Genomic DNA, 16317 nt, shown 5'->3' with positions numbered 1-16317 from the left:
ATAAGATAAAAGATTTGTTACAACTTTGTGAAATGTTGCCCCAACTCTCCCACAATGCTTTGAAGCACTCTCAGTAGAGCTGATGGCTGTGAGACTTAGCTTTTCTGAGACTGAGGACTCAGAGTATAGAATGAGCATCAGAGGGGCTGGGAAGGTGGCTCAGTGGTAGAGTGCTTGCCTTGCATGCATGAGGCCCTGGGTTCGATTCCTTAGCACCACATAAGCAGAAAAAGCTGGAAGTGGCGCTGTGGCTCAAGTGGTAGGGCACTGGCCTTAAGGCTGAAGAGCTGAGGGACAGCGCCTAGGCCCAGAGTTCAGGTCCCAGGACCAGAAAAAAAAAAAAAGAATGAGCAGCAGAGTTGTGGGAAAGGGAACATTTCTGGGGCTAATCTAGGTTACCCAGGAGAGTGGTTTCTTGCCTTTATGATTTCACCAAACTCAAGACTCTATTTAGAGACTCCCAGAATGGCTGTCTATGACTTCCTGTAAATAAATTTTCTGATTTTGAGTTCACTTACCACTTTTCCCCAAAGAGGTCAGGAAAATATCCTGCTTCCAACTCTACTAAATCTAGTTCAAATCCCTGTAGGGGCTTGATCAAGAGTCCTAAAGATAGAGACCAAAAGATTTTTTGCTATCACTTTGATTTGTACCTTCCTTCTTCCTTGGCTTTCTCCTCTTTTGGCTCTCTGCTATGCTCCAAATACAGTTCCTTTCACTGTGGGCCAGGGAGTATTAGATAGCATGGAACAAAGATTTTGGTCTTCCCCCAATCTCCCTGGGAAATGGTAACACGGAGTTAGGGTTCTCCAGAACCTAACTCCCTCATTCAGAAAGAATAGCCTGGGTATAGGCAATTGCCCATGCACCCCACCCTTGTGCATTACAGCCTTCTATGCTCCACACTGCATTACCATGCTTCTATACAACAGCCTGGTTTTTGAGCAACAATTGCTTTCATGCCTTACTGTTAGATACAGGCATAACCCACCCCCAAATGCTATAACAGTTCTGGTTATGCCACAAAACACTTGTAAAGCATAGCATCTACCATATAATTATTCAAATAGTAACTACTCACAAAAATGGTGCCGTCACCATGTGGTCTCACAGGGAGGCCAGTAGTCTCTGGGATGTGGCCCAGCCATATGCCTGGATCAGAACAACCCTCAAGCACTGACTGAGCCCACCAGGGTCTCACCTCTAGCCCATAGAGAAGATCAGAGGGTGGACAGCTTGGGCGAACAGGTTCCCCTGCCATAGGTGCACTGGGTGACTTCACCATCATGAAGCTATCACTCCGAGTGGGTGCAGAAGCCAAGGGTGTACAGCCATGAGAGTGGCCTCCCACATCCACAAACTTGATAGGATCATCTGACCCTAGCTGGATTCGGAGAATCCCATTGGAAGGAGGAAGTCCCTCCCTCCTTCGAGATCTGGTGAGACAGGCACAAGTGCCAGCAGGAAAGCATGTTACTCCGCAGGCAGCCCCACGAAGACACTTAGAGAGTAGCACCACAAATGAGCCAAAGGAGACAAAGCAAATCGCCACTAGGGACACAGCTAAGTAGAGGGTCAGGCGGGACTCTCCTTCCCTTGGAGCTGAAGATTCTCGAAGATCGGGGACAATTGGATGGGTGTCTTCCTCTAAGGACACTAGGAGAGTAACAGAGGTAGACAGTGGTGGGCTACCACTGTCTTTCACCACAATGACCAGTTTTTGTGGTGGGAGGTCAGCTGGGATGGGAACAGCTGTCCGCACCTCCCCAGCATATCTAGACACTGCAAACAAGCTGGGATCTGGGGCCTCCAGAAGCTGATAGGAGACCCAAGCATTGTAACCTGAATCCAAGTCCACAGCAGTCACCTTTGTGACTAGGTGACCAGCACCAACTGATGGGGGCAGTGCTTGGGGACATAAGGAGCCAGGCCTGGCCCTAGGGCGGAGCACAGCTGGGGCATTGTCATTGAGGTCCAGCACAAATAGCCGAACTGTCACAGTGCTGCTAAGAGGTGGGTTGCCTCTGTCCCGGGCTTGAACTTCAAACTGCAGTGTCTGTGTTTGCTCATAGTCAAATGATCGAGTTGCGTGAACAGCTCCTGTCTGGGGGTTCAGAGAGATGAAAGAAGAAGCTGACACATCTCGATTTCTAGGCTCTAAGAGAGAATAGGAAATGAGCGCATTCAAGCCAGAGTCTGGGTCAGAGGCTGCAAGGGAGCAAAGCAGGTCCCCAGGGCGATTGTTCTCAGGAACAAACACCTCATGTGACCTCTGGAAGAAAGAGGGTGGGTTATCATTCACATCTGAAATGTTGAGGAAAATAGTCCTGTGGGTACTCAGAGGAGGGTTCCCAGCATCTGAAGCAGTGACCATGATGTCATAACTGGATTTAGCCTCCCGGTCCAGGGGCCCAGCAGTTACGAGGGAGAATTGGTTCCTGAAGGCAGACTTGAGGGCAAATGGCAAGTGGTCAGGAATACGCAGACTCACATCTCCATTTGACCCCGAGTCGGGATCCTGCACACTGATGAGTGCCACCACAGTGCCAGGTTCTGCGCTCTCTGGGAGAGTCCCAAGCTCCGAAGTGACGGTGATGTGGGGGGCGTTGTCGTTTACATCCAGGAGGTCCACCCTCAGGCTACAATGTTGCTCCATGGCTGGAGAGCCTCCATCACGCGCCCGCACATCAAATTCATAGTAATTCTCGCTCTCAAAGTCTAGGGGCCCCTGAAGGGTCAGCTTCCCAGTAGTGGGATGCAGGCTAAAAAGGTTCCTCACACGATCAGGGGTGTGACCACTGAAAGAAAAGGTGACGTTACCACTAGGACCCAGGTCTGGGTCAGAGGCATTGAGCTGGATGAGCACCATGCCCGCTGGCGCGCTCTCTAACACGCTGATCCTGTAGCTGGGTTGCTGGAAGGCCGGGGCGTTGTCGTTTACATCCAGAACAGATACCCGGAGCTCCGCTGTGCCAGATCTAGGGGGGTTCCCTCCATCCACAGCGGTCAGCACTAGGCGGTAGTCCGATTGCTTCTCCCGATCCAAAGGCTTCTCCAGGAGCAGCTCTGGTACCAGGCTGCCGTCGCTGCGCTTCTTGACATCCAGTGCAAAATGCTCATTGGAGCTTAGTCTATAGCTGCTAATGGAATTGCTTCCCACATCTGCATCCTGAGCCTTTTCCAAGGGGAAACGCTGTCCTGGAGGAGCTGCCTCCCCGATTTCCAAGTCCAACTGCTGCCGCGGAAATCGGGGGGCGTGATCATTCACATCTACGATCTCTACCTCGGCTCGGTACATTTCCAAAGGCCCTTCGGTTACAAACTCCAGGGGCACGATGCAGCTGGCACTGAGCCCACACAGTGCCTCTCGATCGATTGGATTCTTGATGAGCAGGGCACCGCTGTCCAAATCCACCCGAAAGTGTCTTTGGTTCACCTCTCCAGCGACCTGCAGCCTGCGAGCTGACAGACTCTCTGTATCCAGCAGGAAATCTTGGGCGACATTCCCTACAAAAGTCCCTTCCTGTGACTCCTCTGGGACCGGGTAGCGGATCTGCCCACAAACGTAACCCAGGTGGCAAAAGAGGAACAAAAGGGTAGCCTCACGCCAGATCTCTACCCAGCTTCTCACCTTGCGGAGCATTGCTGCCATCCGCCAAGTCTCTACTTGGTCCTGAGAAGCCGAAGAAGCCGACCCGCCCCAAACAGACACAGCAGCTGGAGACACCTATCTCCCTTTCCCCGCGCTAGCTCTGGCGCGGCTCAGCCGGCACCGCAAGGGTTACGCGCCGTTTTTTGCTGGTGGCGGGGTAGATTTGTCTGCCTTTCACCATCCGATTGGCAGACAGCAGTTCCTAGGCTCAACCAATAGGCTGAGCAGAGAACGTCCCAATAGCAGTAGGGTTAATGCGTCGCAGCATTGGAAGAAAAAAAAAACCCAAAAATATAATAAAATAAGATTAAACCTAAACCGATCTTTTTCACCGTCTTCCCTATCAACTGCCATTTCTTCCCACGGATCATTACCTCTGTGAGAAGAGGCAGACAATATATATGTATATTATATATTTATTTATATTTAACACACCAACTCACCCCGCCCCTTTCAGTGGAGAAAACAGCGACTGCCTGAGCCCTAGCAACCTCAGCCCACAGCGTGAGTGGCCATTTGAGACTGGTCACTTTGTTCAAGCCTGTGTTGTCATCAACAGATACTCTAAAGGAGTAGCTTCTGTCTCTGACTGATTGTATTAGAGCAACAGCTAATTAGAAGCACCGCCATATACCCCAAACTCTGCCCCTTTGCAGATTATTTCTTCGTAGAAAAGGCTCACACGTTAATGTAGCCAATTAAATTTATGCAGCACGTGTTTTGATTGTAACAGGAGGCACAGCCGGAAACCAAACATCTCTTAATCAGGCATTTGTTAGGGAAACACTAAATTTACCATTCATTGATTTCAAGGGCAGTATGGAAGCAGGATGGTGGAAGACAGGAGAAGGAGATGTTCCAAAAAAAAACTGTACACGTGTGGCTGGGAGGTGCTGAGGGCTAGGTCTCTTTACCTGGCCAAATGCTAATATTCACAGATTGAACAGCTTTCTTGAAAGCCTGGGATCAACTACCCAAGGCATTGTTGTCAACAAATCCTCTTTATTTGACACTAAGGTATTCTAGATGTGTTGTTAATTGCCAACAGAGACCATTTCAAAAGAATCTGCTTTTCACTTAGCCTCAGGGGACCTTTTGTAACTGGAAACCAGATCTCACCCCACCCCCCACTCTTATTCAGACCTCCTAGCAATGCATACTACCTTGCATTGGTGCAGAAACCCAGCACATTTTACCCTGTAGAAACCTGAAAGCTGTAATCTGAATGTCAAACACACTAAAGCACTGAGAAAGAGAAAAATCCAGGCTGAACTGAGCATGAGATATGTTAATTCATCCAAATTCAAACCTAGGCTACCACTGGCTGCCAAAACCAGGAGCAAAAACTGATGTTTTTATCCTCCTACAACACCCCCCCCCCCAACCCCTGCCCCCAAACCTTTGCTCTTCAGGAATGTCCTTGTGTCTATAGTGAAGCCAACAATCAACATTACAGTTTCAACATTACAGTTTCATTCTGAGTTCTTATTCAAAACAGAACACCACTCCCATAAACAACAATAACATCAACAACAAAACCCAGTATACCCTCTCTCCCACGACTGAGGTGCACATCATCCTGACCTAACAAAGTGCTTATGACAGAATTCACTATGTGAATGGCACCATTACTTGGCTGCCTTAGCTAGAATGATAGAACAGATGTCCACTCAAGGGTGGACTCTTCCTGTTCTTTGCTTCCTATATCATACCAATCAACAAGTCCTAATGATTTAATTGTAGTCATTTTCCTCCATCTGCATTGACACTGCTGGTTCAAGCATTTATCAGTCTTCTCAAATACTGCAACAGCCACCTGACAGGTCTCTGTCTCAAACCCAACTGTCTCCAATCCATTTCACTGTTGGCTGCCAGAATAATCTCTACAACAAACAAGAAAAACCCTGCCTACTTGCTTCACTTTATAAGAGGTGAAGACTTGCAAAGATCACACTTCAAGCTTCAGCAGTAGTGAGATACCTTTATTTCTCTGCCTGATATTTCCTGCAAAAGCCCCTCACTGACCTCCTTTCCATAAGCTACTACTCAACCTTTAGCTCTTAGCTCAAGCACCATACCTCCTCTATGAAGTCCTCCTGACTAACCCAAACTCTGGGTGTTTCCTTCCCTTTGCTGCTTATAGAATGCAGAACTTCATTATTTTATCTTTTTGAACATGTCTCCCTTATAGAACCCTGTGAACTAATAAGTGCAGGAGAGTGTCTTTTCACCTTTTACAGTGTCTCGCCACAGGGATGTTAATAATGACGCAAGTATGTTGGTATTGTCATTTGTCACCTCAACAAATGCTTATTAAATATTTACAAAGTAGGTGTTTACTTTCTGATGAGAAACTTGAAATTCAGAGAGGTTAAGAGACTTGTATAAAGTTAAACAACTAGTATGTGCAGTATTTACTTCTATTTGCAACTTTACACTACAAACACAGGCTGCTTTACTAGAATTAAAGCATTATACAGTTTTTGTCCCACATGCCCTCCACTTGAGGTTTGTTTTTGTTTTGTTTTGGTTTGGTTTTTTGTTGGTTGTGGGGCCTGAACTCTGGGTCTGGGAGCTGTCCCTCAGCTCTTCAGCTCAAGAATAATGCTCTACCAGTTGAGCCACAGGGCCACTTCTGGCTTTCTCCGCTTATGTGGTGCTGGCGAATAGAATCCAGGGCCTCATGCATGCAAGGTGAGCACTCTACCACTGAGTTACCTTCTTATTCCCTAGTTTTTTTGTGTGTTAATAAAGTGGTTAACCCATATCTACATTTAAAAAGCAGTTTTATTGCAACTTAATTGATGGACCATACAGTTCCATCTAACTGTATGATTAGAGGGTTTTCGGTAGTATATTCACCTATACTGAACTGATATAATCACTGGATACAGATGATTTTAATGATCTAATTATAAAATATTTTTCACCTCTGAAAAAACCAACTATTCAGTTCTAGATTTTTAAAGGACAGTTGCCCAAGTGCTAGTGGTTTAGGAAGATTTTCTGTTTCAGTGACTGAAATACCATCTTATGTTTTTCTTAGTATAATCTCCTAAAGCTAGCTACTATTCTGCTATACTTTAAAATTGGGGAAATTATAGTCCAGTGGTTTTTTTTTTTTTTTTTCTGGTCCGGTCTTGGGGCCTGAACTCTGGGCCTGGGCGCTGTCCTGAGGGACACTTGAGGTTTGTTTTTGTTTTGTTTTGTTTTTTTTGTTGGTTGTGGGGCCTGAACTCTGGGTCTGGGAGCTGTCCCTCAGCTCTTCAGCTCAAGGCTAGCGCTCTACCACTTGAGCCACAGTGCCACTTCTGGCTTTTTTTTCTTTTTGCTTACATGGTGCTGAGGAATCGAACCCAGGGCCTCATGCATGCAAGGCAACCACTCTACCACTGAGCCACCTTCCCAGCCCCTAGTCTGTTGTTTTTAAGTTGGGCCTGGTCTAATAAAGCTGGCTTCCAGTTCTGTAAACACTAGAATGACCTTTGCTACAGAAATATGCTAAATGATGGACTTGAAGACAGTGGTTTTCAAATTTTTCTCTAATTAGGATCAACTAGGGATCTATGAAAAGTACTGATACTTGTCCCACTCCCAGAAATTGTGCTTAAACTACTCTGGGGTACTGCCTGAGATTCAGGTTTGTACAATAGCAACTAAGTTCCAGAACATGGCTCCAGGGAAAATAGCAGTTTCTAGAATGACCACAAAAGCAATTCTATCTGGCTTTCATCCTTCCTTAGCTTTTCCCTATGAACTTCTACTTCATTACCTTAGGCTGTCTTCATGTCAAGGTGTGTTTACTGGACAAAGAACTAATAAGTAATAATAGTAATAAATAATAAATAATCATGATATGCCAGATACTGTGCTAAATACCTTGTATATAGTATGTAATGCAGTAGTTCTATAAAAGTCATGATGTTCTCTTTTTGCCTATGGGAAAGTGTCTTACAAAGGAGATAGAGAGAAGTGCTTAAAGACTGCCAAATGGAACATTCCTTAGCAATAACTCACTTAGCAACAAAATAACAGAGTTTTCACCACAATTAAGAGTATGTGTAGGTTTCTCTCCAAAGTACAGGCCTTGCCAAGGCATTCTGAATGAAATATACTTTTCTAAGGAAATGAATATATCTATTTTTGCATTATGTCTGAATAACACTAGAGGTCCATTTATAGTTTCTTTTGGGCTGTCTAGATTATTTACTTTTGTGCCATCCTGGGGCTTGGACTCAGGGCCTGAGCACTGTCCTTGAGCATTTTGCTCAAGGCTGGTGCTCTACAACTTGAGCCACAGTCAACAGCTCCACTTTTGGCTTTTTTTTTTTTTTTTTTTTTGGTAGTTACTGAAGATAAGATAGTCACAGACTTCCCTGCCCAGGTGGCATTGAACTACAATCCTCAGATCTCAGCTTCCTGAGAAGCTAGGATTATAGGCCTGAGCCATCGGCATCTGGCTTTTTTTTTAATAAAATTTTTACTTTTATAATTTAAAATAGTTGTATTTAGGTTTGGGGATTATAGTTAGTTGAAATTTTTTCTTCATATGTTTCTGTATTTTCCAAATCTTCTACAATGCTCATCCATTGCTGTTATAAAAATATTCTGTAAGTAACATGCCCATTAATTATTTCTCATAGTGTGCTTGAAATAAATGTGAAGAGTATCCAGATTTATTTTATTCATAGGAAATTATCTGGAAATGAGGCAGAGGACTTGTGTCGGCAGAGGAAAGTTATTTTAAAAACATTCATTTTGAGAAAGAAGCAGTAAATTGGAGGTAATTTTTTATATTCCCAGTAGCTGCCATGAATTAGATATTTGTAATAATTCATTTCCAAAGCAAATGATAGAAAGCTCAACTCTGTTGAGATCTTGAGTTAAGCTCAAGTTTACCTTTGGCAAGATTGGTTGCTTGTGATGCAAATAAGTGCTGAAGTACGAACTGAGTCTACAAGTGAATTAAGTAACTTCACCCTAAAATAAGACCTCAAAGCTAGTAGGCCACCCTCCTTCCAGAGGCATCTAGTTTGATATAGGAGATACCAGGTGAAAGCCTTGATGCATCAACATTAAACAGCTCAGAACCTTACAGAAAGTGGAGCAGGAATCAACAAGCATTAAAACATTTCAGCGATGACTTGCTAACTCTTACCTGTCCAGGAGGGGAGCTCTCTTCACCCAACACCTGCCTATAGAATACAGGATCACAGCTCCTTAGCGTATTCTGGCGGCTGGCCAGTGGGCTGGCTGCACCAGGTTTCTTCAGCAGGGAAAGGCTGCGGCGGGAGTCCGTGGTGAGATACACCTGCTGGTAAAGGTGCGGCGACATCAGACCTCCCCGCACGGCGTCCGCATGTAAGGAGGGCCCTGGTGTTCGGTACAGGGAACTCACCGGGGTTCGGTACAGGTCCCTAGACTGCTTCCACTTGTAAACTTTGAATATGATCACCCCCAACACTGTGACTGTGAACCCCACGGAGACCAGGATTAGAGAAAGAAGTAGATAAAAGGTGAGGTTTTTATTCTGCTCTCGGGGGACAGAGCCAGAAGGGAACTCGGCCAGGGCTTCAGGAGATTCCTCCATCACTGACACAGTTAGGGTAGCCGTGGTGGACAGTGGTGGCTTTCCATTGTCTGAGATCAAGACTGTGAGAATCTGCCTAGGAGAATCTGTGTCCTGTACTGGGCGCACAGTGCTGATTTGACCTGTGTGGAGCCCCACGGCAAAAAGGCTCTGGTTGGGGGCTCCCAAGAGACTATAGGAGAGCCAAGAGTTGTGTCCCGCATCTGCATCCCAGCCTACCACCCTCGAGACCACGTGGCCTGCAGCTGTACCTCGAGGCAGTATCTCCACTGAATTCTGGCCTGGCCGGGGGTATAGGACCTGGGGGGCGTTGTCATTGCGGTCAGTAACAAATATGTTCACGCTGATGTTGGTGGCCAGGACTGGGGTGCCCCCGTCGTTGATGTGAGCTGTTAATTCGAACTCCCGCCGGTCTTCGTAGTCCAGAGGCATTAAGGTTGACAAGATGCCACTGTCACGATTGATCGTGAAATAGCGGCCCACTAATCCGGTTTCAGCTCCTTGTTCTAAAAGAAAGAAGGAAAGGCGTGCATTGTGGGGGGCATCGGGGTCCCAGACGCTCAGATTTAGGATGGGAACTCCAGGGAGGTTATTTTCCTCCACGTAAACGTCGTAGGAAGACTGGGAAGACTGGGGAGGGTTGTCGTTGATGTCAGACACTTGGACAAGCACTGTCGTAAAGGCTGAGAGAGAAGGGGATCCCGCGTCTCGAGCCGTGATGCTGAGGTTATATTCTGGCACGGTCTCCCGGTCAAGCACTGCACTGGTTTTCAGAGTGAAGTAATTCTTGAGGGAAGAAGTAAGGCTGAAAGGGAGACCTGATGGAACCTCGCAAGTCACCAATCCGTTCTCGCCCGTGTCCAAATCGGTGACACTGAGCAAAGCGATGACAGTCCCCAGAGGGGCATCCTCAGGGACTGGGCTGTACACGGAGGTGACCGTGATCTCAGGGGCATTGTCGTTCACGTCCACAACCTCGACCAACACTTTGCAATGTGCTCCTTCGGGATTGGAGCCTTTGTCTTTGGCCTGGATGTAAATCTCATGGAGTTTTGTGTCCTCGAAGTCCAGCCGGCCCTTGATTGTCAGCACGCCGGTCACCAGGTCTAAGGCGAATAGTTCCCGCACGCCAGCCCGGTTGTGGCTGCCGAAGGAGTAAACTATTTCCCCGTTGAGGCCTTCATCCAGATCCGTCGCGTGGACCTGCGCCACGCGAGTTCCGGGGGACGCATCCTCCAGGACGCGCGCCCGGTACAAGGACTGGTTGAAGGCGGGCGCATTGTCATTCGCGTCCAGCACTGTGATGTGAATCGGAAGGATGGCGGAGCGAGCGGGGGTTCCTCCGTCCAACGCCGTCAGCACCAAGTGGAGACTTGATTCTCGTTCCCGGTCCAGGGCGCGCTCCAGGACCAGCTCTGCGTACTTGGTGCTGTCCTCCCGCGTCTGTACCCGAAGCGCAAAGTACTCATTGTGGCTCAGCTCATAGGTTTGTAAAGAGTTGCTTCCCACATCGGGATCGTGCGCGCTCTCGAGCGGAAAGCGCGTCCCCGGCGCCATGGCCTCGCTAATCTCCAATTTCATTTCCCCGGTGGGGAAGGAGGGATTGTTGTCGTTGATGTCCTGAATCACCACTTCCGCGCTGAACAGCTCCAGCGGGTTCTCCACCACCAACTCCAGAGTTACAGTACAGGAGGGCAGTGTCCCACACAGCTTCTCCCGGTCGAGACGGTCGTTCACGAACATCTCCCCGGTCTCCCAGTTCACCTCAAAGAATCTATGGCTCGCCCCGGACACCACCCGGAGCCTGCGGGTTGACAGGCTGTCCAGATCCAAACCCAGGTCCGTGACCACGTTCCCCACAGTGAAGCCTTTCTCCCTCTCCTCCAGAATCTCATAGCGAATGACGGTGGAAGCCTTGTTCAAGGCAGCCAGCAGAAGCAAAACTCCCACCGCTCTCCGGGTGCTTACCAGTCCGCTCCAGCAGGCCGCTGGGACCATCTCACTTCAAAGGCAGTTCCTCTCTTCGCGGGGTCCCGATTGTCCCGACGGGTTCTCGGAGAAACTTTCAGCGGGTTAGCGCTAGGGCGCTGGGCGCGGAGTCGGACATGGCTTTCTGACTGCCGCTGATTTGCTCGCCGGCTGTTCAGTCTCTGCCTCATCCCGGGGCGCCGAAAGGGGACGGGCCCGGGCCAGATCTCCAGCGTCTTCATTGGCCGACAGCGGCACACAGAGTCCCAGCCAATAACTGCACGAAGAATGCGCTAGCGCCGGGCACTTTGAGCAGGACACGCGCTAGCGCCAGGAACTTCACTTTCCTTTGGCTGCGTTCCAGAGTTTCCGGCCAAAGCGCCTTGCCAGTGATTTGTGAAAGGGAGGGGGGACCTACCTCCGCCTGGAAAGCCAGCAGCGGGGCGAGGAAGCGGGGCTTCTGCAGCTCTCCCCGCCAAATCAGAGCCTATTAAACACTTTAATCGCTCTCCCTGATCACAAGCAGAGGGATCAAACAAAACCGAAACGACACCACACTGTCTGGAAACACACCAACAAACCTGATTTGTTGGATGGACAGACCAGCAGCAGAACCCTAAACTTGTAAGGAGGGATTAGCATTTTTGTGGGGATGTTAATAACTTCAGTTTTATAGGTCGAGATGTTAGAGCTCACTTAGCAGTGTGGGGCTCTGGGTTCTGTCATCAGAGCCCTCCTTAGACCAATGCTTATCTGTCTCCAAATGAGACTGTAGAGTTTCCTGTCGTTTCATCAGTAGAGCAAATCAATAGTAGCTACTGTCTGCTGGGTTTAGCTTTGTCTTAGATTTTAAAATGAAAGCCATACTGTGTTTTTTTAAAAACTGGATGTTATTGTTTAGATTCGTTTTAGTAAGAATCAGGAAGCAACATGACATTTCCCTATGCCATCTTTCCCAGGGAACACAACTGTTACCCTTTACTTGATTAATAATTTTTTGAGATCATTGAGAAGTTACTAAGAAAGAACAACTTTCCCAGGGAAGGAGGGAGGGAAGGAGAGAGAGAGAGAGAGAAATAGAGAGAGAAAAACAGAGAGACACAGAGACAGAGACAGACATAAAACAGAGACAGAGAGACAGAGAGAAAGAGAGACAGAGAGACAGACTATCAAGGCAGGAGCCAAGCCCCCTGGCTTACATACCACCCAAGATTGCTTGATTGAAATCAAATAACAAAGCTATTCCTAGAATAAAGACTCCTGAGTTTTCTGTACTTGGAATTATAATCAGCAAACAAAACAGCAATGTTTAAGATAATGAATAACAATAAAATAATCCAGAGATGAATCCCATGTCTTGGACAAAAAACTAACCTTTAAGGATTCCCAGATTTCTATTCTATTAAATAGATTAGGCAGGTGAATAAATATCTAGTACAGAGTGTCAATAATGCAAACCATCCTATTAGAAACAAAATGTAGAGTTTTAGAGCCTCATACTCTTCCTGTGTTCTTGTCTTGGGCATCATTTTGGCTGCAGGTAGTTCTTTCTGAACAGCAACTCAACCTTAGTTGTACCAAATATATGTGTGTGTGTGTAAATATCACATATAGACAAACTTGACATATATATGAAATATATATCTAAATAGGATATTTCCTATTTATGACCTGTCCCTTCATGTCCTTAATTTTAATTCACAATTTAAATACCTGGTTTTAATTTTCAACTCAAGTTGACAATTGACCAGACTACCAAGAAGTGTAATAAGCTGTCTTCTAAGACAGACAATATTAGAATTTAGAATATAGACTATAGCTTAATCACTTGCTACACAAACACTAAGAACCAAGGAATAGGTAGGCTTGCAGAACTTGTCAGAATAGAAGAATGATCTACTATAGATACATTGATTCAGAATTTGCATTTAACAAAATATCTGAGTGATTTGAAGATATGTTAAAATTTGAAAAAAATGACAAGCATTAATCAGTGGGTTATTTGCAAGTAATACTGATTGCACATTTTTAAATATTATTTTTAAAAATAAATATTGTACAAAGTAGAGGGGTTCATTATAATATTGCCATACATACATATATTGTACTGTGATTATATTTGCCACCTATTGTATTACTATTTTTAATTCCCCCTTTTTCATCTACCTCTGCCCTTTGTGTGACAGTACTGGGGTTTGAACTCAAAGTCTGAGTGTTGACTCTGAGCTTTTATCCTCAAGGCTAGTACTCTACTACTTGAGACACAAGTGGTAGAACAAACTGGTGGCTAATTGGAGATAAAATCTCACAGACTTTCCTGCCCAGCCTGGCTATAAACTGTGATTCTCAGATCTCATCCTCCTGTGTAGCTTGAATTATAGGCATGAGCCACCAGTGCCCAACAAATTAATGGTACCTTCCCTCTCTTATTTTTTTTTTACAATTATAATGGGTTTCATTATGCAATTTTCATACATGAATACAATATATTTTGATCATATTTATCCTTCTATCACCTTCTCTTTTAATGTAGCAATATTTATGCCAACATCATAAAAACCAAACAATAAAATCTATTTATAGGTATTATTTTCTCTAGGAGTAAGTATATTTTGAAGACATATTCATTTACACTTTTTGTTTGTCTGTGCTGAGGATTGAACCCAAGGTTTCATGAATGCTAGGCAAGTGTTTTACTAGTGAGCTACACCCTAGCCCATAGATTGATCCATTCACTTGTTTTGTGTGTGTGTGTGTGTGTGTGTGTGTGTGTGTGTGTGTGTGTGTGTGTGTGCGCGCGCATGTGCTATTCATAAGGCTTGAACTCAGGCCCTTGGGTGTTCTCACTGAGCTTGTTTGCTCAAGGCTAGCACTCTACTACTTGAGTCACTGTTCCACTTTTGGCTTTTTAGTGGTTAAATGGAGATAAAAGTCTCACTTTCCTGCCCCCCAGCTGGCTTTTAACTACTATTCTTAGAATTCAGCTAAGATTACAGGTGTGAGCCACTGGTACCTGACTTATTCACTTTTTTAAGCTGTCAGCAGAATTAATGAACTTAACCTTAATGATCTGAAGAGAGAATATTGCTTGATAAAGAGACAAATAAGGTGTAACAACTTGATATATCCCTGTCTAAAGGAAATGGAAGTCTAGTAAACAGGATCAACACTGTTTTTTGTTTCTTTTGATAACTTCGCTGTTTTATAATTGTAAGAGACCTTCTGACCAATAAGATATAGAAAAAAATTAATATAATTTTAAAATAGAAAGTGCACATATTACAAGGTCAGAAGTGAGGCCTGTGTGTCAAAAACCTTCTAGTTCTAATACTGACAATTACGCTTAGTAGCTGCATAACCATGGAACTTTTCTTTATCTTTTATTATTAAAATCGTTACGGTGCTGGGGATTGACTCAAAGGCCTTATGCATACTGGATAAGCACTGTAAGACTGAGCTAACACCCTGAGGCACCCAAGCTTTTCTTTTTGTCTTTTTTATTTTTAAACAAAATGATTATAAATGATTATAACTAAAACAATGACATGGCTCATTGATATAGCCACAACCATCTCAATCACTTCCAAAATATTTTAACAGTTTTCAACATACCGTACACAATTCAAAAGTAATTCAAGAATTTTTGGTAAATTTATACACTCATGTAACAAACTCTATGATCCAGTTTTAAAATACTACCCCGACTCCCAAATTTTCCTCATGATGGGTCTACACAATCAATCACTCCTCCCACTCTGCTCTCAGGCAACCCTGATCTACTAGGTGGTTTTGTAACTCCTCTCCTCTCCCTCTCCTTTTCCCTTCTCCCCTTTCCCCCTCCTCTCTCTCTCATTATGGATTGAATCCAGAACCTCACAAATACTAGGCAAATGCTTTACCACTGAGTTATACCCCAAGTCCCATGATTTTTCCTCTATGATTCTATTGAAACAGAGTAATAATCATTACAGTACACTGAGTACTACAGAGACAGCACTGGGGCAAGTGAGAGCCAGAGGAGCATTGGGTGATACTGACTCACTGAGAAAAAGTAACTAAAAGTCAAATAAAGAAGAACATCCTGGCTCCCATCCACTGATATCCCAAAGAAACCAGGAGAGATGTGGAATAGCACTGTGTGGACAACAAGCTCCTTAATGAAAACAAGACTGTTAAATTGAAGGAAAATATGAAAGGGTTCTGAGCTAAACTGAAAGAAAGCTTGGTGCAGTGCAAAAGGGAGTCATCAAGGCTGAAAAATATTGGAAAAAAAGAGGAGAAAGATGGTAAGTTACTTGGTAATTTTTCTTTTTCTTACAAAACTTTAAACCCACGATGACATAGGCAACTCCTTTTAAAAGAAAAAAATTGAAAAGTAAATGATTTAGTTTTAACTGTAATATTTCTTCATATACTTAATACATTATTGAATATGTTTTTAGATAGCCTCTCTTAGTGCATTTTATTTTATTTTATTTATTATTATTTTATTTATTTTTTGGTCAGTCCTGGGGCTTGAACTCTGGGCCTGGGCCCTGTCCCTCAGCTCTTTTTTTTTTTGGGGGTCCGGTCATGGGGCCTGAACTCTGGGCCTGGGCACTGTCCCTCAGCTCTTCAGCTCAAGGCTAGCGCTCTACCACTGGAGCCACAGCGCCACTTCCGGCTTTTTTCTTTTTGCTTATGTGGTGCTGAGGAATCGAACCCAGGGCCTCAGGCATGCAAAGCAAGCGCTCTACCACTGAGCCACCTTCCCAGCCCCTGTCCCTCAGCTCTTTAGCTCAAGGCTAGCCCTCTACCACTTGAGCCACAGTGCCACTTCCAGTTTTCTGGTGGTTTATTGGAGATAAGAGTCTCATGGACTTTCCTGCCCAGACTGGCTTTGAACCACGATCCTCGGATCTCAGCTTCCTGAGTAGCTAGGATTACAGACGTGAGCCACTGGTGCCCAGCTCTTGCTGCATTTTAAATAACCATTCACCTTGTCTGGTACAGTAAGGGGAAAAGAAAAGCTCAAATAAAATACTTGTGATAAGCAAACACCACTTTTTTGCTTTTGTTCTAGTACTGGGGCTGGAATCCAGGGCCTAGGCACTGTCTTTGAACATTT

At 45.2% G+C, this 16317-nt stretch overlaps 2 protein-coding genes across 16 annotated transcripts in view; both read right to left on the bottom strand.

Moving 5' to 3' along the window:
• The window catches only part of LOC122118086 (protocadherin gamma-C5), a 195133-nt gene that overhangs the window by 25856 nt on the left and 152960 nt on the right, over positions 1-16317 (bottom strand). The window contains exon 1 of one of the 15 annotated variants that reach the window (XM_042691943.1): positions 8811-11400. The exons of 13 other annotated variants lie outside the window; for them this stretch is intronic. In XM_042691943.1, coding sequence (XP_042547877.1) covers positions 8811-11240 — 2430 coding nt within the window. In that variant the 5' untranslated portion in view covers positions 11241-11400. Of the gene's footprint in view, positions 1-8810; positions 11401-16317 lie in introns of those variants that run through there. One more of the 15 variants, XM_042691955.1, reaches the window with a different exon arrangement.
• On the bottom strand, positions 982-3723 carry LOC122118088 (protocadherin gamma-C4). The gene has a single exon (XM_042691958.1). It carries the CDS (start codon positions 3650-3652, stop codon positions 1016-1018), a length of 2637 nt encoding a protein of 878 aa, XP_042547892.1. The 5' UTR covers positions 3653-3723; the 3' UTR covers positions 982-1015.

The sequence above is a fragment of the Dipodomys spectabilis genome, unplaced genomic scaffold (genome assembly GCF_019054845.1).
Source record: "Dipodomys spectabilis isolate Male_0828 unplaced genomic scaffold, ASM1905484v1 ptg000147l, whole genome shotgun sequence".
Classification (NCBI taxonomy): Eukaryota; Metazoa; Chordata; class Mammalia; order Rodentia; family Heteromyidae; genus Dipodomys; species Dipodomys spectabilis.
The sequence above is the reverse complement of the archived record's forward strand: the minus strand, read 5'-3'. Positions and strand labels throughout refer to the sequence as shown.

Coding starts and splice junctions, on each gene's coding strand:
- LOC122118088 (XM_042691958.1), bottom strand. CDS start 3,652: ATGGCAGCAATGCTCCGCAAGGTGAGAAGCTGGGTAGAGATCTGGCGT.